Source organism: Canis aureus, chromosome 3 (assembly GCF_053574225.1).
Source record: "Canis aureus isolate CA01 chromosome 3, VMU_Caureus_v.1.0, whole genome shotgun sequence".
Taxonomy (NCBI): Eukaryota; Metazoa; Chordata; class Mammalia; order Carnivora; family Canidae; genus Canis; species Canis aureus.
This window is the reverse complement of record NC_135613.1, coordinates 18,693,600-18,717,363: the sequence shown is the minus strand read 5'-3', so window position 1 is coordinate 18,717,363 and position 23,764 is coordinate 18,693,600. Positions and strand designations below refer to the sequence as shown.

Below are 23,764 nucleotides of genomic sequence, written 5' to 3'. Positions count from 1 at the left end.
ATGCTGTAGGACATAGAACAAGCACTTGTGAATGAACTGCATGACATCTTCATGTTCTGGCCCCAGGGGTACTATCACCTCTTTGTGAACAGGGAAATGAGTCAAGATTGGACAGGCCCACTTCAAGTATCAGGACCTAGGGCTAAGGACGTTAAAAACAGTAATCCATCCTTTTCAAGTCCTAAGAAAATATGCCCTGAATAAGTTTTTGTGGCCCCTTCCCCAAGACTTCAAAGTACACTGTTTGTTTCAGAGGTCTCATTTGTAGATTTTCCGTGTCTCAGAATGCTCTACTGCCTTCTCTCTAAGGACTGAAATATACTCCTGCTATGCTCCCAGCTCCAGCTATACACATTTTAGTCTCTGGGAGTTGTGCAATGTACCACTTGAACAACTGGATAGAAGAGCTACAGCAGATGCCACCTGGTCCCACACATCATATCCTAATGGCCTCAGAGGTCACTGTATAAAGTTCTACGGAAACTAGTGGCATCTGCGTCACTCTGCATCCCAGGAGTGAACCTCAGTCAGAACAGAATGGAAGCTGGCAGGTAACTACCTCAGGGGAATGACTCAGACGTGTTGTACACAGTCTCCGGGGAGGTCCCAGTGGGGAATGCACAGGTGTCTGCAGTGGTCATCAGACTTTACTGGCTGTCCTCCTTTCTTGGGTCCCCTCCCAGAGCTTCCTAGGGTTACTTCTCTAATAAGCTGCTTGCACCCAAGCCCCGGAAGACCCAAGGCCATGGCCCTGCCATGCCCTTTTCTGGTCGCTCTCTACCATCTGGTTCCATTTTATTGTTTTCTCAGCCTTTCTCCGACTCAATCCTGCGTATTGTAGGTTATCTCCCCCAGTAGCCCCTAAAACCCTGCCTGACACATGGGCACTCAAGAGATACATGCACACCACGGGCAAAATAAAATCCTGTGCTGACAAAGACAAGGTGGAAAGGGAGCAACCTACTGCCAGCCCTTGTGCACAGACACCCACACATTCACACGCATGGACATCACTCACAACCCCCCCCACACCTGCACCTGTGTGCACACGTTCTCGCTCTCACACAAGGCCCAATGTGGCACACACTGTGTGCCAGGTGATGAGAAATCTTCAGAATAAAACACTTGTTCCTGAAGCCAAGTCAACACAACAGCCTCACAGTTGCCAGTGTTGATTCACAGTGTTTGCTTTTCCAGTAACATCCCTAGGTTCTGGGCTGGGAATCAAGGGGCACTCAGGATTGGCAAACACACTTGAGGCAGTCCCAGCGAACGCCACTCTCTGACCTGGTACAAGCCTCCCTCGCCAGTGACTTGGCCCTTCACTGTCCCCATCCCGAGGTGGTGGCAGCCCCCACGCAGGCTCTCCTGGTGGCAGCAGCAACTGACCTGTTGATGAACTCTTCGTAGCAGGAATAGATGGCAGCCAGGCACACGGCCACCAGGTTGGGCAGGACCCGGGGGTGGGGGCAGTGCCCCGTGGGGCCGTGCATGCTGGAAGAGAGCAGAGGACAGGGTGAGCAGGCCAGCTACAACAGTGGTGCCTGTGTGGGGAGGTGGGGCAGGCTGCAGCACCTGTCAGGGTAGGGGGCGCACCAAGCTCTTTGCTGGGGATCCAGCAGTACCAGGATCTGGGTCCTGGCTCTGCCACGGGCAGTTAGTGGAGAGCCAAGCTCCAGGCTGCAGGTTTTCGATCCACGTGCCTGGTTCAAGTCCATTCTCAGTTTGCTCAGCTATAAAAGGGGAACATGGCCCCTCCTCAGTGGGTTATAACTAGGACCCCAGTTCATGGAAACACTCAGCATACGGTAGTCACATGTGCTGGGACAGTCATATTTACACCTAGGGGTTTTGGAATAATAATTCGTAGTATCACATTTCAGTCTCAAAAGTGGCCTTATTTGAAAGAAAAGATTATTATGGTCACTCTGGCCCAGCATGGAGCCTGGGACACATTTGCTAAGTCTGCCCTTAAAGCCAGGTGTTCTTTATTATGGCTCTCTCTGTGCCTCAGTTTTCTGATCTGTAGAATGAGGCCAATACTGCTATTCCCGGGCTATGTGGAGGTTGAGAATAATATCAAACACTCCTGGAAAATCACTGTGGCCACTGGGGATAAGAGAAGCCTAGCCTGAAAAAATTTTACAAACCGTAACTGGGTACTTTAAAAGGACCTGAAGTCACCTACACTCCAGTGGAGGGATACTTCTTTGGGATTTAGAAATACTTTTTGAGTTCTAGGTGAGTATTTTTAGGAAACACGTAGCTTCAAAACCAGTTTAAACAGGCTATTTTGATTTTCTTAAAAAATGAGAAGAGTCATGACAATGATCGCTGACATCTGCCTCGCGCTCACACAGTTCCTAGTATTTATGGGTACCAGTTCACTGAACGTGCACATTAACGGGATGAAGTGAGTACTGGGGTTCTCATTTTCCAGATAAGGAGATGGAGGCACAGAGAGAAAATTTAAAAATCCAAGAAAAAGCAACCCCTCTGCTAAAAAACACCGTAAGTGAGTAAGAACCAGAATATCTGGCTTCCTCTTGCCCAAGTTTGGAAGGGAGCTATTCAAGCTCTTAGTGATGACTCTCCAGGGCCAGTGAGGGATTGTCTCCTGACACACTTGCTACTTGTAAAGGAGAGGGCTGGGACCCACGGAAACAATATTATTTAGGACTGGTACGAATTCCTGAGTTCCTACTACGTGTCAGGTACTGTGCTGGGGGCTTCCTCAGGTATCGACTTATTTCATTATACAACCACCCCGGGGATAGTGGAGCAAACAGGACCGGAGAGGTACAGCAACCAGCTCAATGTCACACAGCTAGGAAGTGGCTCAGAGCACATGTGGTTGGGAGGACCCGGGTGATCCCCCTGGAAGATGAGATGCTCGGAACCTTTGAATACAAGCAGCTTCTCTCCAGGCATTAAAGGAGCAAGAGGAGAGCTGGCTGGCAGGCAAGGTGGGGAGGGGGTCCAGCTGGGATACCCACCTCTGAATGAACTTCTTCACCACTTCCATCCCCGCGTTGAGCTCATTTAAGGCGAGGATGTACTCCTGAGTAAACAGCCTCAGCCGTGGGCACTTCCCAAAGTCCTACAGAGAGAGCAGAAGGGAGGAGCTGGGACCTGCTGCAAAGGTCAGGATCTCAGAAGGGGCAGTGGGACCTGGCTCTGCTCACAACTGTTGGTGTGGAAGGCAACAGTGGTGTTGCCAGCCAGCTCTTCTTTCTAGAAAGCACACATTTTTTTTATTTCAAGAAACTGGCCTCGTCACACTCTTGCTCATACCCTTTGATGGCTGCCCTGGAGCTCAGAAAATGTCCTGATCCCGAAGAGTTTTCTGGCACTCGTAGCAAACTCACTGGCATGGCACCAATGCCCCCAGGGGTCCACCTGCCACATAGCCATGTTCAGAAACCAGGCCCGCTGGGGCTTCTCTTCTGCAACGTGGTGAGGGGGCCTGCAGATGGTAAGCTGGGGCTCCCACAGTACCTGGGGAAGCTGCAGACTCTCCTTTTGTAGCCCCCTCAGAGTTTCTGGGCCCCCTGCTCTCTGTGAGCTCTTATCTGAGGCCACTCAGCACGTCAGTCAGGAGATGCCCAACCTGGGAGGAAGGCTGTGGGACTTCCTGGGGGTATGGAGGAGATAAAGGTAGCCCTGGACAAACGTACATCTGGGTGTCCCCAAACATCATCAATGAAAAGATGCCTGTTCCTTCTCCTGAGCAAGAGGACAAGAGGGAGGTCCAAGAACCAGACATGGTCCCAGGTGAAGATGGTTTCCAGTTATGGGCTCTTCAGATGGCTCCCTTTTTTTTTTTTTTTTTTAAGATTTTATTTATTTATTTATGAAAGACACAGGGAGAGAGAGGCAGAGATATAGGCAGAGGGAGAAGCAGGGTCCAGGCAGGGAGCCTGATGTGGGACTCGATCTTGAGACTGCAGGGTCATGCCCTGAACCAGGGGCAGGCGCTCAACCTGGGCGCTGAGCCACCTAGGCATCCCTGATGGCTTCCTCTTGCTCTAGGCTGACCCCAGAAAATACCCACTGGGTTCCAGAAAATACCTAAGGAACATTTGATGACCTTGTCCTTTTGGTTGTAGAAAAAGCTACCCTCACATGGAATCAAAAAGGAGGATCAGAGACAGATGGACAAGCTTGAAAAAGGCTGGCTGGACAGGTGATGGTGTGTGTGTGAGAGAGATGTGGGGTGTGAAAGGGTGTGTGTGAGATATGGGGTGTGGGAGGAGGTGTGTGTGAGAGACATGGCATGTGGGAGGAGGTGTGTATGAGAGACAGTGGTGTGTGGGAGGACATGCGTGCATGTGAGAGACATGGGGTGTGGGAGGGTATGTGTGAGAGACATGGAGTGTGGGAAGAGGTGTGTCTGTGTGAGAGACACGGGTGTGGGAGGAGGTGTGTGAGAGATGTGGGGTGTGAGAGGAGGTGTGTGTGAGAGAGATCGGGAGTGGGAGGACATGTGTGTGTGAGAGAGATGTGGGGTGTGGGAGGGTATGTGTGAGAGACATGGAGTGTGGGAAGAGGTGTGTCTGTGTGAGAGACATGTTTGTGTACGTGTGTGTGATGCTCATGGCCTGGAAGGGAGGTGTGTGTTCTGGACATGAGTGGCTGGGGAGGGAGGTATGCCTATGGGTCTGTGGGAAAAAGGATGCAAGAGGAGGGAGGGGAGGGTAAATCTGCTCAACGTTAGGGAAAGGCCCCAGGCCCCAGGGCTGAGGATGTCTCCATCCACCAGCTCAACTGAGGCCCTACATCTCACCTCAGCTGATGCCTAATTTGGGGGCACTGAACAAGGACAGAGACACCCGCCTACTCCAATGAGCAGCACTGGTGGACATTGTTTTCTTAGCTTCCCCAGCGCATGACTGGGGCAGGTGACAGAGTTCAACTGAGAGTGAAGAGACACATGGTGGCTGTTGGCTCAGGGACTTGTCAGGAGAGGAGCCTGTATCCACCTCCATATTCACGGGAAGGGGCCTGGAGGTGCCAGGACCTCAGGGAAGGCAGTTCTGCTTGTGGACATCTAAACCCGGGGCTGGGGTTTGAACAGTCAGGAGGCACAGGTCAGTGTGGTGAGGATGGTGACCAGCACAACATCAGAGGGGAGGGTCACATCTCCAAACTCATCTGCCCTCCTGCCCCCACAAAGTAGAACCCAATAAAAAGCAACTGGATCAGCATTCCAATTTAAAATAAAACAGTGGAGACTTTCTTCATGGATCTAAGTGACTGTGTGCAGGGCCTCATGGAAGCTCTGGGTAGAACACATCTCTCTCATGCCCTCCTGTCAGCTCAGAGGAGCAAGTTTCCAGAGCGGCTGGGTGCTTCTTCCCGTGGAGTCAAGAGGCTGAATGGGGGACCCCAAGACAACGAGGGGGCTCATCTGCTTCCATTCTCCCTAACAGGGAATCCTGCCCTTACAGACAGAGGGCAGCATAAGCCAATGGGAAAGCCCAGGAGGAATATATGTACATGTGTGCGCACACATACACACCCACACAAACACACATACTCACACGTACGTACACAGAGCACGAGGCTAGATGAAGCCTCTTGCATAAGAGAAGACTAAAACTTGATTGATGGTGCTTCCAAAGGAGGAAGACATGTCAAATCCCCTAGTGCCCTGGAAAAGGGTGACAGGAAAGCCATGTGGTCCTCTTGGGGCCTCATCATCTGTGTCATGGAGTGAGGGATGTAACCATGGATTTCTAGGCCCTCTTCCACTTTCAAGGGTTTAGGAGTCCATGAAAACTGTTTCAATTCAACCCTGCTAAAGATAACCATCTTTATCTTTGCTATTAGATTTCCAGATAGTCAAGGTCACTTTCTTGGAAATGAATATTATAGATGGGTCTCATGGCCTTTTGACATGTGGGTGAGAAACATTTTACTTCTTTGGAATAGCTAAAAATGCTCCTCATGGAAAGAAAGTAGGGAGTCAGATCATCCAGTGCTCTACAAGGAACCACAGCCACATCTTCTTGCGTCCCTTGCTACAACAACATTCCAGTGAGTGGCATGTGGGCACAGGGACCACGGTCATTCTTGAGAATACAGTTGAACAAACTGTTTAGAATCTCCAGGAGAACATTCTAGAGGACTGCTTCCCTTTGGTATCTAATTTTTATTTCAGTCCTGTTGAGTCACACTCTCTAAGGCTCTTCTCTAAGATTCAATGTACTCATCTATGAAGTGGGACACATGATATATTTGCAAAAGAAGCACTCTTGAGGAAAAGGGAAGCTCTGAAATCCCAGAATGCCTTTGTGGTGTATGATTTCCTCCATTCTTCCAAATGTTTAAGTGACTCCTTAATGAGGAACAGTGCCCATGGGGTGAAGAGAAGTTACTGCTCGTGTGATGCTGACAGTCATGTGGCTTGTGGCAGGGTAGGCACACCCATTAGCCAGTCACTAGACTCCTTACGCCAGCTGAGAGCTCCAGCTCAAAACAGTGCATCTGGCCTGTGGCCGGTAATAAGCTGTAGGGGGCATCAGATGAGCTTCACCAAAGATCTGCCATGCTTCCCATGCCTAGCAGAAGCCACCATCACTGCTTCACATACATCTGTTCTTCTGCAGAAGAGACTAATCCCCCTCTATCCTATCTACAGTTCTCTTCTACTAGAGTTCATAGCATGTAATTAGTAGACACCAAGAGCAAAATGGGACGGTGAAACTTTATCACATCCCTAGACGCAGAGGATCATTTGGGGAGTTCTTCAAAAGTGAAGTGAGGATTCATGCCTGAAGGTCCCTGATCTCTGCCAGGCCACAACAGATGCTATAAATTCTGGATTTGCCCTGAAGCTGTTCTGAATTTTATCCAGAAAATTATTATGTGGTCAACACTCTAGGCCCATAAAACTAACCAAATATAAGGGAGATGTTGTACGGTTAAGCTGTGGGAGGCTGCCTGAATTTTGACTTTTTTCCCTTGGAAGTCAACCCCCCTCCCCCGCTTCCCAAGAGAAGCCTTATTAACCAGCCTACCGATGACCATGGAATATGCAAAACTGTGTAAGTGCTAGAGGAGGCATGGGCCCAGACAAATATACCCTGGGGGGTGTGGCTCTGCCATTAACAAGTCCTGATAGAAAAGTCCTTTGCGGAAAAAAGTGGAAAAAAAACTCTGAGATTTCTCCTCTAGACTCTGAAAGGGTACAGCCTTCACCTCACACCATGCTCATAGTGATTTTAAAGTTAATAATCAGAAATCTTTTCCTCGCAGCAGCCTGAAGCCAGAGAGTGTCCCTGAAACCACAAAAGCCCAAATTAGGGCACAAATTCACACTCCACATCACCACCACGGGGAGTTTCTTTGTTAGTCCTGGAGAAAGAACTGGATGGAGTATTCCTCTCCCCTGTGCTCAGAAAACTAGAAATGTGTTTATCTCAAATCAAGGAGGATCTCAGAAATAAGCAGCAATTCAATTACAGTGTGTGACTGCTCAGGGCAGAGGATGGTAAATAGAATCCATATGGTACTAGCACCATTCAATTACTAGGGGCTGCCTGGAATGCTGTGTTGAGACAGATCTGAAGCTATCTCTGGGCTCTACAGGAAGAGTGCTGCAATCGATTGCCGATGTCTGCCATGAGTGTGGGATGGGGAAAAGGAGCACACGTGTCACACACTTCCATCTGGATTGGGGTTAGGGGACTGGTGTGGAGACACTGTTGTTTTCACATGCTGAATCTTGACAGGGCAGGCGGGCAGTAGCCATAAACACCCCACACCAGATTCAGTACCCCAACTTGTGCCACAGTCACACGGCACCCAGGTGACTTGGGTCCAGGCTGGTAGCTGGCTTGGTAGGGCACGTTGGAATACTGGTCCTGCTTTCGACTGTTGCTCCTCAGCACTCCTCAGGAGCACTCATGGCTGCTTATGGGTTCCCTGAGTGACCTATGGAGCCTTTCTGGGTCCTAGGCACCTCATCCGTGAAAGGAGGGCTTTCATAAGGGTCAAATATGGGCTTTCATAAGGGTCAAATAATGTAATATGCTGGAGTGTCACACTGTGTCTGGCTCTAAGCAGGTGCTCAATAAATATCTGTGAGCAGATGTTAGTTATTCTCCCTCCTAGCTGTGGCCTGTGGGGCCAGTGAGTGGACTCTGCCAAGCCTCAGTATCCCCACATGTAGCATGGAGAAAGCATGATATTTGCTGCTGTCCCTGGACTGAGAGTCTATACGGTCCAGTCTATACTGTATTCAGATTGCCTCTGTTTCCCCTGATGTCTTGTTTTGGTTCCAGGATCCCACTCAGGACACTCCGCTATATGCAGTCATCATATCGCCTTAAGTACCTGAGGGCTGTGACAGTTTCTTAGACTTTTCTTGTTCTCGATGGCCTGGACAGTTTTGAGCAGTGCTGGCCAGGTATTCTGTAGAATGTCCCTCAATGGGGACTGGTCAAATGTTTTTCTCAGGATTAGATGGGACCTGTGGGTTTGAGAGAAGCAGCCCCCAGAGGTCTAGTGCTCTTCTCCTTACACTGTATCAGGGTCCCTGCCCTCATATGACTCGTCACCGCTGCTGATGACTGTGACCGGCCAGCCACGGTTGTGACTGTCAGGTTTCTCCATGCTACAGTCACTCTTCTCGCCCTTTCCAGCTTTTGCCTCTAGAAGGACATGCTATGGACAGCCCCTACTGAAGACGTTAGGGCAGAGTGTCTGTAGACATTACTTGTGACTCGACACATGGGAAACTTCTTTTCTCCCCAGCCATGCTATTTTTGTTATTTTTACTGTGAAAAGATTCTTTCTGTTGTCTAAGAGAAAAAAATATAGCCAAGGAGGACAGGCTGCACAAACACTCCAACTTAAATTGAATCCCAACCCCAGCGCCTGGCTGTCAGGCCGGGGTAAGTGAAAGACTGGCTTCACAGTCTGGGTGTCAGGGCAACTCACCATGTTATGCTTGAGGATTCTCTGGACCACGGGGGTGAACACTTCGATGACCACCATGGATCGGGGCCGCTCTCTGCAGTGCTGGGGAGACAGGAGGATACAGTTAGTGGCGAGCCTGGCAGGGTCCACCCAGAGCTGATCGGGCCTCTGGAAGTCCTGACTTGGTCTGTGGCTCTTAAGGTCTGAGACTGTTTCAGGTGGTACAGGTAGCCGTCCATTCCGACACCGTGTTTACTACAGTGACCCCTTTTGCAGCACCAAGATTCAGAGTGCACGGTTGAACAGAGGAGTCTTGAAAACTGGGTGCGAGATTACCAGGAGTTTAGTGCCTAGACACCAGAATCCTGGAAGTTCTGTGGCTTTTCCGCTACTGGCTTTGATGAGCTGGCAGCAGTCTGCGAGCCGTCAAATGCACCTTTACTGTACTCTGTACTTTATCGGGGTGGTGTTCTGTTTTTCAGATTGAAACTGAAGGCCTTTGGGTGGAACAGACAAGGCCCGGCCACGCCAACACATAGCCTGCCCTGCCCTAAAGATGCTGAATTTCTAACCTCTGGATGAGAACACAGGACTTGGAATATTAGAAATCAGGGCTTTCCTGGGAAATCCAAGAGCAATACACTTTTCTCAGATCTTAGAAACCTGGTTTTGAAAAATCTGGCAGGCGAGGCTGCCCAGGCGTGCCCAGGGTGGACTGAGTGGGGGCGGCTTTGTTCCCCTTGAGCTCTCCCGTCTGGGCAGGCCGTCTGGTGGATGAGATACCTGATGCTGGGATGCTGACCACCCCCAAGAGGATGAAGAGCCTGCAGGCTCACAGCAGCTCCCCAGTCCCAGGCTGGGACCCCTCCCTCCAAAGGGCAGGGCAGCCTCCTGTTTCAGGACCAACTAGAGTTCTAGCAAGAAATGCCAAAAACAATGGCTTCTTCTACATCACTACTTTTTAAACTGTGCTACCAGTAACCCCCAGGTGTGATTTACTTTGAACAAAGATCCATTGTTTTAGAACAACAGTTCGAAAACCATGAAATCTGGGAGACCATACAGCCTGAGAGGGGAACAAGGAGCAGATGTGGATTAAATTGGACAAAATACGGACAGAGGAGATGACCTGCTGTGATAGGGAAGGGAGCAGCTGGCCAGCCTCTCAGGAGCCCACATGCTGGGTTATCTGACCCCACCCTGCTCAGGGCATGACACCCCCCAAGTACTGGGGGCAAAGAAGGCCCGTTTATAGTTGTCTTTGGTTTTAGCAAGCCCCTAAGGAGGAGGGGGCCTCGATTCAGCACAGAAGCCCCAGGCCTGTGCAGACACGCTCTTGCACGCACGCAGACACGTGCAGGGACAACCTCAAAAGCTCACCTGCCTGGCCCAGAAGGCACACACAGGCACATGCCCATACACGCACATTGAGAATGCACCTGGGCACTTTGGGCCAGCAGGCTGGGCACCCCCTCGGCTCTGTGGGTTGCTGGAAAAGGTGGGGAGACTCGCCAAAGGGGATAATGTATCCCTGTCTCTGTAATCTCTGCAGCTCCTGTCCCCTGACGTAGAGAGAGCATGCTCTCTGAGCGGGGTGCAGAGGCACCAAGGGCACCACATTCACCCCTCCTCCAGAAACCACCAGGTCTCCCAGGTAGCTGCTTTGCTGTGCCACGTGTTCGTCTTGCTGGTGGACATAGTCTACACCATGCACCCCTCCCCCCGCAAGGACAGCATGTGGCTGTGGAAGGAGCCGGGGAGGAAAGGAGCACCAGTGAAGTGAGTCAGCAAGTGCAAGAGCAGAGAGCACTGGGGTAGCACATCCAGGCTCTGCGTCTCTCCAAGGACATCAAATCATTACATTAAAAAAAAAAAAATCACACAGCAAAGAACAAAACAGGATTGCATGTTGGCTCAGCCCCCGGACTGCTGAAGTGTGCTTTCAGAGTGAGGGATGACTGGTCCCCAACGTACCCTGGGCATGTTCCATGTAAATCCTACTGGGAGCCTGGCACTGGGTCCAAAGGAGTGGATGGCCTGCTCTGTGGCTCCTCCCTGCTGACCTGGCATCCCTGCCTGCTTTCCCTGTTCAGGAAAAGCCCCATAGCTGTGCCCCACTGTGGGCCAGCCGGTGCTCAGAGGAGCCGTGGCTAATAATAAACTGGCTCTGACGTCAGAAACCCAGAAAATCTGCTACAAATTTTTCCCAAGACGGCTACAAAGATATTCCAAGGAAAAGCCGATGCTCCTCCCTGACCCACTGGTTTGGACTGTGGGCTTTGCTTATCACCTGCCTGGCACAGAGAGAGCTGTAGCTCTAAGAATGTGCTGCCTTGGCTGGCCTTCCGGCTCTGTCCAGGGCCCTGACCCAGGTTGGGGAAGCCTGGGTTTTTAGCAAATTGTGCCAGGCCACCCCAGCATGCACACAGGGAGGCAAGCTGCCTCCTGTGGACATAGCCCATTTCAGTAATGCCATACCTTGCAAAAGAATTCACAGAGATCTGGTGGTGGATGGTTGTTTTCCAGCAAAGGAGCAATTGCCTGAAAGACAACGAACAAATGTCAGCTGGAATCTCTAGGAAAGAATCCATACCATCTCCAGGTGGGGGGGGGTGGGGGGGTGGGCTGTGCTCATGGCTCCCACTGAGAAGCTGATAAAAGCTCTGGGCTGCCCTCCAGGTATACCACACCTATAATGATGTTGGTAACTAGAGGGGCTCCATGACCCACTGCTGTCCATCCACATCTCCCTCAGATGAACAGTCCATGGGTACGGGGCAGGACAGTGCAACGGTTATAACCCTGGGCCCTGGGGTCAGAGTCCTGGGTTCAAGTTCTAGTTCTGAAGCTGACTGCAGTGTAACTGTAAGAACGTTATATCCTCTCTTGCTAACGCCTGAGTTTCTGCCTGGAAAGCGGGGCAGGGAGCGTCACTGCAGGAGCGGGAGGGAGGCCTGTCCAAGCCTTGCTGTGTCGCCACCTAGGGTCGGCTGGCCCTATCCCTCACAGGGGGTTGAGCAGTGACCTTGTGGTCAACCCGCCAGACGCTGGCAGCAACTCTCAGCCAGTTGTGACAACCAGAAAGCCTCCACACAGGTCATTTTATATTAAGGGAGGTTAGAATACGTAACATCCCTTGAGTTCGTTCCTTACCAAGCCTTCTCAGGCTAGCTGTACGAGTCTTACTGGTTCCCACTGTCATTCCTGTACAAGGCTCCCAGGGCCCAAATGACGCTTGATTCTTGATTTTTCTTCCCCTTTCATAATCTCTGTTGTGATGATGTTGCTAAACTTCTGATTCAAATAAAATATGTGAATGACTGTAAAGAAATGTGTCCAGACATTGCCTACTGTATCCAACTGAGAACTCCTGGTATAAACCCCAAGTAAGGCCAGCTCTCCATACATGTCAGGTACTGGATGGTCAACACCATGTGAAGTCCGCTCACTTTCCTGTTTGTCACACTGGGCACAAGATTAGCAAACAGGAGACCCAGAACCCAGCACCAAGACTGCCAGGCTGTGTGACCTTGAGTGAGCAACTCAATCTCTCTGGGCATTAGTCTTCTAGCCTATCAAGTGACTCACAGAGTTGTTGGGGGGATTTGGTGAGAGAAAACTCTAGAAGCTTTGGAGTCTCAGCCTCAGAATAAGCCTGCTGCCCAGAGCACCACCAACACACGGGGGCTGACTTGGGCTATACTGGACACAGGGCAAGGGGTAGTGATTTGGCCCGACCCCCAGGAGGGCTTGGTGAGGACACGCTCTCCCTTCGCTGACTCTCACGGCTCAGACCTGCCTGCTCGATCTCAGAGGGTCTCTGTGATCTGTTCCCCACAGCGATGCCTTTGGATATGGGCAGGGACCTCTCAGCAAGGCCTTCCACTGGGTCTGGGGCCATTGGGGAAAGGAAGCATCACTGGATGCCAAGAAGAGATGACCAGACATCATGCGAATGTACCTCTGGGAGGGAGGAAGTGACTGACACTGAGCACCAGCAGCCAGGCTGACCAATAGCCCAGGGTCTCATCCGTCTGGGGCAGCACCAGCCAGCACAGAGACCACTGGCCACGTGCAACTACTCACATTTTAACTGACAGGGAATAAACCATTTTAAATGAAATAAAATAAAAAATGTAGTTCCTCAGTCACACGAACTGCATCTCAGGTGCTAGGAGTCCCATGTAGCCAGTGGCCACTGTGCCAGGGAGAGGAGAGAATACCTCTACCGGCACAGAACATTCTCCGGACAGTGTGGGCCGGGGTTGGTGGGCGCCTCACTCCCCGTGAGGCTGAGCCCGCTGGCCTGTCACAGTCCCCTTCCAGCTACATTGGCCAGAAATGACACCCATGACAGAGACAGAGCAACAGCAACCTCCACAGTAGCAGGCGCTGTCCTGGGCACGCTCCCTGCTGGGCTCGGTGCTAACTGCATCATGTGTGATCTTCACTGTGTTGGGAGGTGGCTGTGAGTCCTGCCCCTTCTCTCAGCGGGAGGGAGGGATTAGGTCTGCTGTCCAAGGTCACGCAGTCAGAACATGGCAGAGCAGAACTTGAACCCATGGCTGTGACTCGGGAGCCTGGATTATTTGCCACACTGCTTCTCAACCCTGGCCCTCCACACAACCAGAACACAAATAGCCCCGTCTGGTGACCACAGTTAAGGAGAAATGGGGCAATGAAAGACAACAGAACACAAGTGGCACAAGGCTGGCCCACGGCTCTGGCTCCATACACCGAGTGGGGATTCTCTGCAGCCGCATGCCTAGCCCTCCCACTGTGCTGGCCATAGCAGGGACAGCAGGACAGGGTGCCTGCCTCTGCTCCTCAAACGCAGCTCTCAGACCAGCTCTGCGAGGAGGGACCATGTGCAGGCCTGAGCCCCTTCAATTATACCGGCCTCTCTTTCTCCGAAATGAGTCAAGGAATAAATAAATGGGAAGGATTTAAGTGCCCAGAGTGGGTGTCAGGCATGGGCTCCGGGCTTCCATGCTATTATCTCATTTGATCCTCATGACAACTCTGTGAGGTCAAGCGGGAGTTATTCCCATTTGTACAGATGAAGAGACAGAGGGTCAGGGAAGTTATAAGGGCTGCTCTCATCACAGAGTTACGATCATTCTAAAAGGTATGATTAATTAAGAGCTTATACTTTCATGCTGTTTCTATAAGTTTGGTCCCCTGCTGAGCAAGTTAGGCGCATGAGCTCACTAAACTGTCCCAGGAGCCCTGTAAGAAAGGCACCGTTGCTGTACCCATTTCATACATGAGGAGGCTGAGGCTTAGTATGTCTAGTTAGTTGAAAATGATCTGAATAGCCATCTGGTTAAATAAAAATATTCTAGAGCCAATAGAGAGTATGAGGTGAGCCAGTGGTTCTCAATCAGGGTTGACTTTGCCTTCCAGGGGATGCTAGCATGTCTAGAGACATATTTTTTAAAAAGGTTTTATTTATTTCTTCATGAGAGATACAGAGAGAGAGAGAGGCAGAGATACAGGCAGAGGGAGAAGCAGGCTCTGTGCGGGGATCCCAATGTGGGACTCGATCCCAGGACCCCAGGATCACGACCTGAGAAAGGCAGACGCTCAACCACTGAGGCATCCAGGTGTCCTACATGTTTTTGATCATCAGGACAGGGAAGTGCTACTGGCATCTACTAGGTTGAGGCCAGGGCTGCCGTTCAACATTCTACAATGCCCAGGACAGGCTCCCTAGAAGGAATGATTCATCCCCAAATGCCACAGGTACTGAATCTGAAAACCCTGGGGCGGATAGGCACAAAGAGACTTGAAAGCATCTCCAAGCCATGTTATATGAAAGAACCAATGCAGAGCAACACATCTAGCATCACATCATTAATGCCAAAAAACAAAAATAAAAACCCACCTGTATCTGTGTGGGTTTGTTACCACCTGAAAACCCTTAGGGGCTGTCTCTGGAGAGGACACTCAGGGTGAAATCCTTTTCTCTCTTTCTTTCTAATGAAATTATACTCATGAAATACTTGCAAAAGTATTTTTAAAGAATATCTTAACAGATATTTCCTTTTTTTTTAAAGATTTATTTATTTATTCATTCAGAGAGAGCGAGAGAGAGGCAGAGACACAGGCAGAGGGAGCAGCAGGCTCCATGCAGGAAGCCCGATGTGGGACTCGATCCTGGGTCTCCAGGATCACATCCCTGGCTGCAGGCGGCGCTAAACCGCTGCGCCACAGGGGCTGCCCAACAGATATTTTCAATAGAATCCAATTAAAGTTCTCCCATGACTCGCCCATGGTCATAGTGAGTGGGGTGGGGGGCCCAGGGTCTGCACCATCTCTAAACTTGAGCCCACAGTTGGCTTCAAGCCCACCATGCAAGATGGCAGCTGGGCTCCAGGTTCATGCACGTCCAGGGACGCACCAGCCATCACCACCCGACAACTACCTATTGCACAGATGGATGCCTGACCCCAGACAGCCTAAGACCAACTCAAGTTACTTGTGAAAGTATTTATGAAAAATAAGCACATAAAAAAATACCAAGCCTCACTGGGAGAAGACTAATTGCCAAGAGGTCAAATCAGATAATGCAATCTCCAGGCCAAAGGGAGGCTTCCCAGTGACAATAAGGGCACTGGTAATAAGGAGCCCTGAAAGGGAGACTGTAAAATGCTGGGTCGGGGGCAGACCTCAGACAAATCTCTGTTTTCAGGCATGTCTGTTGAGCAGGGGAGCTTAGCCCAGCCTAACGAAGGGGTCAGCTCAGCCAAATTAGCTGGATAAAAGCAGTTGGATCGCTCAGATCAAAATACCTTTCCCAGGCTCATCCCCAGTCCAAAGTCCTCACCCTTCTTCCAGGGCTGAAGCGCACGGTGGGACCCACAGGTACTGCCAGCAGGGAGAGGAAGATGCCAACTTCTTCCCCGGCACCCATGTCCTCATCTGCTTCTCCCCCAGCCAGAGTCTCACTGCTCTGCCTTTCTTGGGCTGGGCTCTCTCCTTGGACTGCTTTTCACTGGAGCACTCCTTCTCATCCTTTAGGATCCAGTTTGCTCACTCCCACCTGGAAGCCCTCTGTCCTCCTCCCAGCACCCTCACTGGCAGAGGATGTTAGGTGTCTGTCCTCTGTGCTCCCCTAACAAATCTCAACCCCTGATCATGTTATTATTTGATTATCTGTCGACCTGCCAGGTTCTCCTAGCACGCAGTAAATCTCTCAACAGCAACTCTAAGTCTGTGGAACAGAGACTAGAGTTTGGCACATACCTGTACTCACATGCCCAAAAATGTTTGTTAAATAAACCTATTAATTAACAGTATACCAGAGAAAGGTGGGTGGAGACTGGGGGTGCCCAGGTTCACATTCCCTGTCTTCTAGCAAGAGAAGGCAATGGGTGGTCAGGGTGGACCATAGAGGAAAAACAAAACAAAACAAAACAAACCCCTATATTTTCAGCAAATACCCACTGAGCACCTATTATGTGTCAGGCACTGTAGCTGGGGCTCCATGGAAGTACTCCCCTCATTCTCCATAATAAATGGCCTGGGCTTCACCTCCTTTGGTACCCACAAGACCCAGCTAGGGTGAGGAGGGTGATTCTCTAGGCTGGGCTTGGCAGGGCCAGGTGGGAGGACCCATGAAACCTTAATTCAGCTCAGAGAGGCATAGAATCTGGCATGTTACCCTTGTTTCAAAGGCCGTAGCCACAGGACCTCTTGGGCAGGTGAATGTCCCTTCTGGGCACATAAGGCTTTGCCTCTCACTTCTGTCTCAAGTTCTGCCTCCCTACTTCCCACTTCCTTATACCTTACACTCCAGCAATGCTGAAGCTTCCAGAATATACCACGTTGTTTTACATCTCTAGACATGTTTTGCTTCCTCTCTCTGGAATGCCTTTACTCTGTTTGCCATTTGGTAAAGTCCTATTGATCCTTCAAAACCCGTTCAGACACCATTGCCTCCAGGAAGCACCATGGTTTCTCTCTCAGGTGAGTTTATCACTCTACTCCTCTGCACTACGTGCCTCTGTTTGTACAGTGATCTCACTTGTCTTCCTATAGTAGAGGATAAACTCCTTGGGAGTAGGGGCTGTCTTAGTTACCTAAGGATTCAAATACACGGCACAGTGCTGGGCCTCCAGCGGGTGCAACTTCATTTCTCTCTAGTGAGAGTCACATTTTAGAGCTTAAAGTCACCCAGGAAGATATTATACTCCGAAGGTGTTTACATCATAGTCAAGTCCTAGAAAATACGACCTCACTTTTCATATCAGAGAGAACAAAATCCAGGTTCTATATGTGGATTGACTAGGAGACATGTCTTGGGGCAAGAAAGAGAATGCTTACCTCTCAGCTAATATGGTTGTACTTCTCAACAAATTATAGGCTCTCTGCCATCAATTCCCCCCACCCCAGCACAGTCAGGAAGGAGGAGGCAATGAAGACACATTTGCTACAAATCTCAAAGATTGATAATTGCATCTCCCCTCCCCCATCCATTGGGGCTCTGAAAGGTGCAAAGGCAGGAGGGCAGACCCATCTGGCTCGACAGAAAAGACAGGAATGAGCGAGTTTGCCATGCTGGTGGATTACACAAGTGCTTCGAGAAGTCCCTCAGGCCCGGGGAAGGACTATGGGGAGCGGGAGGTGGACAGTGGGAGAGGGTTCCCAAGAGACTTACCACAATGATGTTCTCATGCTCCTGGGTAGTCAAGTTTGTGTTCTAAGGGATTGAGTGGGGAGTACGGGAAGAAGACAAAACGAAACAAAATAGTATTAATAAAATGGAACATCTACATCTCAAAGTCCGAACAGTTAAAACGCCTTCAGCCTCTCAGTGCAATTGTTGCTTTTTCTTAATTAAGCAAATCAGAATGCCCTCAAAGAATCAGCCAGGAAGGGAGAAAAGTATGGCTTTGGTGGGGGGAGAGGGAGTGAGTTGCGAGTCCCAGTCCCCCCTTGTGAGTTATGTGACCTTGGACCAGTCACTCCTCCTTGGTGACAGTTTCTTCTTCCATAAATGTGGATCCTCTGTAGGCTTCTGTTGAGAGGATACATAGATGGGGCTTAACCCCACGCTCGTTCTCGTCATACATATGCCACTAGGAAGCCAGAAGGCAGGTTCACAGTAAACAGGGAAAGAAACAGTCTTCTGAACCTTGACTGTGTGCCACACTATCTCTTAGGCACAGCACACATATTATTTCAGTGGTTCTCACCTGGGTTCCCAGGGAAGAATGGTGATCAATGAGCTGAACAAGTTTTAGCTAAATCTGAATCGTAACAATTAACTCACAGCAACAAGAGAAAGTTGAATGGATTATACTTAATTTTTTTTCTCCTCAATCTGGGATTTTCCCACCCAGTTGGTACCTGTCACCACCATCTTGTGACTATGTGACTGAGGAAAGGAATGAATGTGTGAGAAATGAGAAGTCATGGGAAAACTCAGAAACGATCTCTACTGTCTTCTCTGCTAGTTTTGAGGTGTGCTGTTCGCTTAGGCGGGCCTGGGCGCTTACTGGTGTCTGTTCAGATTTCCTAATGGAGCCACGTTTCCTCCCTTGTAACGCACCAGTGAACTGGCAAGAGCGGTAGTTCTTGGGTTCTGGAAAGAGCCCCACCCTGCTCACCACCTGGCATCAGGTTTAAGAGCATCAGGATATCTAATGAGTTTACAACCCACTGAAGCAAAACAGAAGCCAGTGGGCCATGAATATGCTCCTATCTGGCCGCTCAAGGGGTGAAGACGGCCACAGAACCAGGGCCTGTCTGCACCTTCTGAAGTCCCGGGTTCCCATGGAGAGAGCCTGGAACCAGGGCCTGTCTGCACCTTCTGAAGTCCCGGGTTCCCATGGAGAGAGCCTGGCCCTCTGTGCTTAGAATCCAGGAACACAGGAAGGTGAAAAGATGTTTTTTTTATTTCAATGGCTTTTTCTTTTTGTGGATATTGGAAGAGTTTAAGGGGCCTGTTTATGGCAGATTGTTAAACATCAGTAATTTTTCTGCCCAGGGTCAGTGGAAGCCTGGCTTTGGTCTTTCCTTATGGCTGATGACGGGCTCACTATGCTCAGATTGAATACACTTCGTAATCCTCATCTCACCCATTTCCTTCTCGCCATGGTTCTCCTACTCTCCCGTCGGCAGGTGAGCTACCTGATGGTTCTACTCTCCCATTGACGGGTGAGCTACCCACGCCTCAAGAGGCTCAGTTGCTTGCCCCGGAGGTTTGACGGCTGTCTGTCCTGATGTCCAAGCCTGCATCTCTAACTACCGAGCTATGGTGCTTGACCCTAGCCAGGGGCTGTTCCATTTCTCAGGCTGTGGTGGACAGCTCTGAAGGCACTAGCCTGTTCCTTACTGCACCTGTGCACCTTCCCAGGAAGAGCCTTCAGCAAGCACAGATGCCAATTTCTTTGTTCTAATCGCTGGTGGCAGCCTGTGCCATTCTGCGGGGACGCTTCTCTCCACCAAGGCCATTTTCAACCCTGGGTGGAGAGAACTACGAACAGCCAGTGCATCACAGGGGGCCTGGGAACTCTAAACTGAGTGGCTTCTCCATACACTCAACTCAACAAGGGCCCAGGAAGTCAGGGAAGCTGGCTTTGTTTGGGCAGTGGATGGACAGTCCTTTCTCAGAACTAAGAGCCCCCTCCCCTCCCCAGTCCCTTCCTCGGGATCCTGCCCACCTTCTGTTGGTGTGGTGATACCTCGAGCCTCCTAGAAGGAGATCCCGGGGACAATGTGAGTAAAGAGAACAAATAATCTAGCCCATATTCTCTAAACAAAAAAGGGCAAGGAGGAAAGAGCATTTGTTTTTCCACCCATCCCCCAGACTCTTCAGCTGGGAGTGCTTATTAAGGTCAAGATCATAACCATCTCCCATGACAATAAAAATGTGACCATTTATCAAGTGCTCCCTGCATATCAGGCACAGGGCCAGGCACTTGGTATATATCAGAGCACCTGATCCTTAATTCTATGAAATAGGTGCTAATCTTTGCCCCAACTCACAAATGAACATGGTAGTGAGGGACCTAGGAAACTATCTAAGGCCAGTTAGCACCTGAAGGGTAGAACCAGGTCCTTTTGTTTCTACAATACCTGCCTTCAACCACCATGTCTCACACAGCTGGGTTGCCCCCCTCACCAGACAGTCTTCACCAATCCAGGTTTATGCCCCATCTATGCACAAGAGCGTGAGCTTTCCAGTAAGACAGACCTGGGCGTGGATCTTGGCCCATCACTCATCCAAGTGACCCTGGACAAGTGACAGCCTCTCCAAGCCTTTGTTTATTTGGCTATACATTTTAGTACTTACCTCATAGGGTCCCTGGAGAAGTGTAAAGTATCAGCTCTCAATGCCTGCCGAAGCAGTGGTCACAGAGCATGTATTCAAAAAACATGTCACTCAGAGAGGCGTTAAGCCTGGGCTGTAGCCCCAGCTCTGTCCCTTACCAAATGGCAGGGTGATTAATACTGACCCCCTGCCTGACACACAGTAGGTACACAACAGATGCAAGCTTCTTTCTCTTTTCTTTTCCCCTTCAAATGCCTTTATCTTTCCACCCTAGTGCTTGGGGATCAGATGATTTTTAAAACCTTGGCCTGAGAAGTGACACAAAGGCCTGTGGGCGTGTGGTCAGATGAAACATGTAAGATGGGAAATCACTGCTGTTGGAGGTTGGCCTGCCTGCCACCTCTCCCATCGTCCTGACAGCGAGCCTGATCTAAGGATGGTGTGATGGTGGGGGTGGGGCTGGTGGGGCAGAAGGGAGTGGGTGACATGGCCTTGCTGAGAGCAAGGGAGCCCTCAGGGGGCATTTCCAGCCTTGCTGCTTCCTCAGTGGGTCCCTCAGTGTCTCTGGGCCTCAGTTTCCTTGCCTGTATAATAGAGACGGCCAGGCCCATCTCTCAGAGAGGATATACCACACGAGATGCTGTGTACATGGCACCTGACACCTGCTGGCACACAGCAGGTGCTTGCTGATGGTAAGCAGCCAGCCCCTGCTCAGAGTGGGAAGCCAGGATTCAAAGTTGGGTATACAGCACCCACCCCGGTCTCAAATTCCAGACCTTGAGTGTGATTCATTTCAAAGCCCGAGTCTTCACTCTTCTGTGAAATGAAGCTGCCTCACACCTGAGAGCACGTCCTCTGTTCCTCTACCTGCGACCACCTTTGCCGCTCACCTTCTACCTCCTCCCCCCACCTGCCTCCAGCACAAGGGACCCTCTATTCAGCAGACATGGAAGGTCTGGGCCAGTTTCCTGGGCTGATGAGCAGCAACCAGCCTGGGTCTGCAGAGGAAGGGGTGGTTCTAGGCAGAGGGAGCTTGTATGGATTCAGAGGGGAGTGTTTCAAAACTACCCAGGAAACCGGGGGTGCCAGGAAAGCAGGGGCCCCTCCCAGGGGAGGAGGACTAGAAGGATCACTCTGGTGGCCACGCAGAGTTTAAATCAGGAGTCATCAATGCAGTGTCTCCAGGGGGCCAGGCAGGCAAACAACTGAGACGAGCATTAGTATCTGTGAGGAGCTGAGAATAGGGCCTGGGACAGAGTAAACAGTGTTTCCAAGCAGCCTCACGTCTCCACCAACAGAGTGACTGACACTGACTGGGCCCCCACACCCCTGTCTGTCCCCGCTGGAACACAGGCTTTTGGCGGGCAGGGGCTTGTCCTCATCCCCATGCCCAGGCCAGTGTCCGGTGTGGCATACACCCTAGCATGGGGCCACCTGGTGAAGCAGAGCAGTGCCAGCTGCGAAAACCGCTGCCGGATTTTCTGCTTCTGTGGGGGTGATGGGGGCAGAAAGCTGTCGCTGCCCGGGCCCCTGGAGCTGATGCAGGCCAGGGCAGGGGGGATGACAGACATGGGTGGAGCAACCGGCCCCAACGCCAAAGGGCAGGGAGGAAGCGCGGTCTGGGGGTTTTCCAGACGTGCTCTGGCTCGGGCATGAACTGGAAAACTCTGAAATTCACTGCCACCATCATCACCACCAGCCCAGTCTCAGGCCCAAGACCAATCCCCCCACGTTTTGTGGTGGGGCATGGCAGGGTGGTGACAGCTGCCCCTTCACTCCTGCCACACCCCTGGGGTGGCTCGGCTGCAGGCACAGGAGCAAACCTCCTTCTCAGCTCCCGCAGGCTGCTCGCCTCCTTTGGCAATGTGGAGACAGAGTAAACTCAGGTCCAATTCTGCTGCCTGGTATAGCACCAGGCTCAGCAGAGGGAAAGGAAGAAAACTGGAAGAAGGGGGTGGGCGGTGTGCAAAATCAAACAGGAGGAATGTCTTACCTCTGAGAGCAGTTTCGAGACGATTTCCAGTGGGGCTTGGTTGATGGAGTCATCCTGCAGGGGGGATGTCAGGGCCATGTCCACCAGAGTTCGGATCTCCTTCAACACAACTTCCCAACGGCTTGGGTTACTCAGGACTTTCTTATATTTGTAAATCTTTTTCTGATCGGGAGAGAGAAAGAGACACAGACATGTTATTGATGTGCTGATGGTGGAAGACAAAAGGTGATCAAAGAAACAGATACATTAGGACGTAGAAGGCCCTGAGAAGCGTTGGTGTGGACCGCTCCCTCCTAAGAAACGGACTCCCAAAGAAAGAAGTCTTGCCCGGAGTCACAGGCTATGCCTGCAAACAACCAGAGCTCCTGGACACTGGCAGAGAAATCTCCACACTGTTTCCAGTGACTTAAAAAAAAGAATGAAAAGGCTCACGTCTGCCAAAAGCATTCCCTAAGCATCACATGCAGTCAGAGTGGAAGCATTCAAGGGTCTACAGAGCTGGAGACATGGTTTCCCTCCTCCTGGTCCTAAGAGGTCCCCTTGGAGAGTGGAGCCCAGCTAAGAAAAAGGACAGATGGGCTGGGGGTCAGGAATCCAACTCCAGCCAGGTGGTGACAAGCCCAGAGGCCCCCAGGAAACGAGAAGGCAGTCCTCAGTTTCCGCCTGGTGAGTAAGACGAGCATTCTCACCTTTGCTCAGGGCTGCGTCCAAAGCTGGAAAGCACTGGGGCGAGGGCTGCTGTCTCCCTCGATGTGGGGCAGAGTTCCGCCTCTCTGACATCATGGAAACAGCAGCCCTCAGAAGGCGGAGGTCCCAGCCAAACTCCCTCCCGGCTCTGCAGCTGCCTGCCCCACTGCTGCCCTGGCTTGCTTGGGAGTCTCCACTGGATGAACTCCTTCATTAAGTGCTCTGCTCCCTGGGGAAAACCTAAGTTTAGTGTCACCGCGCCAGCAGCCAGCCAGGGTGACAAGTCATAATCTCTGAGCCAGAGTCTGAATGAGGGAGTGGGGAGGGAGGAGGTCAGGGTCCCCCACTGGCCCCCGGTGCTGCCAGGGTCTCCCTGACCATCCATTTCCGAGTTTGGAATTACAAAGTGGTCTTGGAACCTAGTGCCTTCAAGGAGGTCTCTGAGGGAAGCTGTTCCTTATCAACCTGAGCAGTTAACTGTGCTGAGTGAGGCCTCTGGGTGGAACACATGGTAGATTCTGGAGTCAGACGGGCCAGGTTCCTTCTATAAAGCATATCACTCACTGAGCCTCAGTTTCCTCTTCTGCAAATTAGGCATGAAAATACTTTGCAGCCTCTTTCATGGGATGACCTTTATAAACTCTGGACCCACGTGGTCCACTCTCTGTAAGGAGTCACATTCAAAGGCAGAGTCCAAGCAGAACAGACACTGGCCACAAGAAGGGAATCCTGATTCTTAATCTCCCTCTATGGAAAAGCTTGTAAAGGATAGAAGGGACAGCCCACAGCAATGCAAATAGGATCCCACTTTCTTTCTCCTGTTTGTTCCCAAACTCATGATTTTCCAGTCTCTCACATGCCCCATCATCACCATTATC

The 23,764-nt window shown here is 50.9% G+C and overlaps 1 protein-coding gene across 5 annotated transcripts in view; it reads right to left on the bottom strand.

Annotated features, from left to right (window-relative positions):
- CMIP (c-Maf inducing protein) overlaps positions 1-23,764 on the bottom strand; it is a 231,038-nt gene that overhangs the window by 29,143 nt on the left and 178,131 nt on the right. For all 5 annotated transcript variants that reach the window (XM_077890964.1, XM_077890965.1, XM_077890966.1 and 2 more), the window contains 6 exons: positions 22,200-22,361; positions 17,588-17,629; positions 11,404-11,466; positions 8,947-9,027; positions 2,997-3,100; positions 1,390-1,494 (listed from right to left, as the gene is read on the bottom strand). In XM_077890964.1, coding sequence (XP_077747090.1) covers positions 1,390-1,494; positions 2,997-3,100; positions 8,947-9,027; positions 11,404-11,466; positions 17,588-17,629; positions 22,200-22,361 — 557 coding nt within the window. The remainder of the gene's footprint in view (positions 1-1,389; positions 1,495-2,996; positions 3,101-8,946; positions 9,028-11,403; positions 11,467-17,587; positions 17,630-22,199; positions 22,362-23,764) is intronic.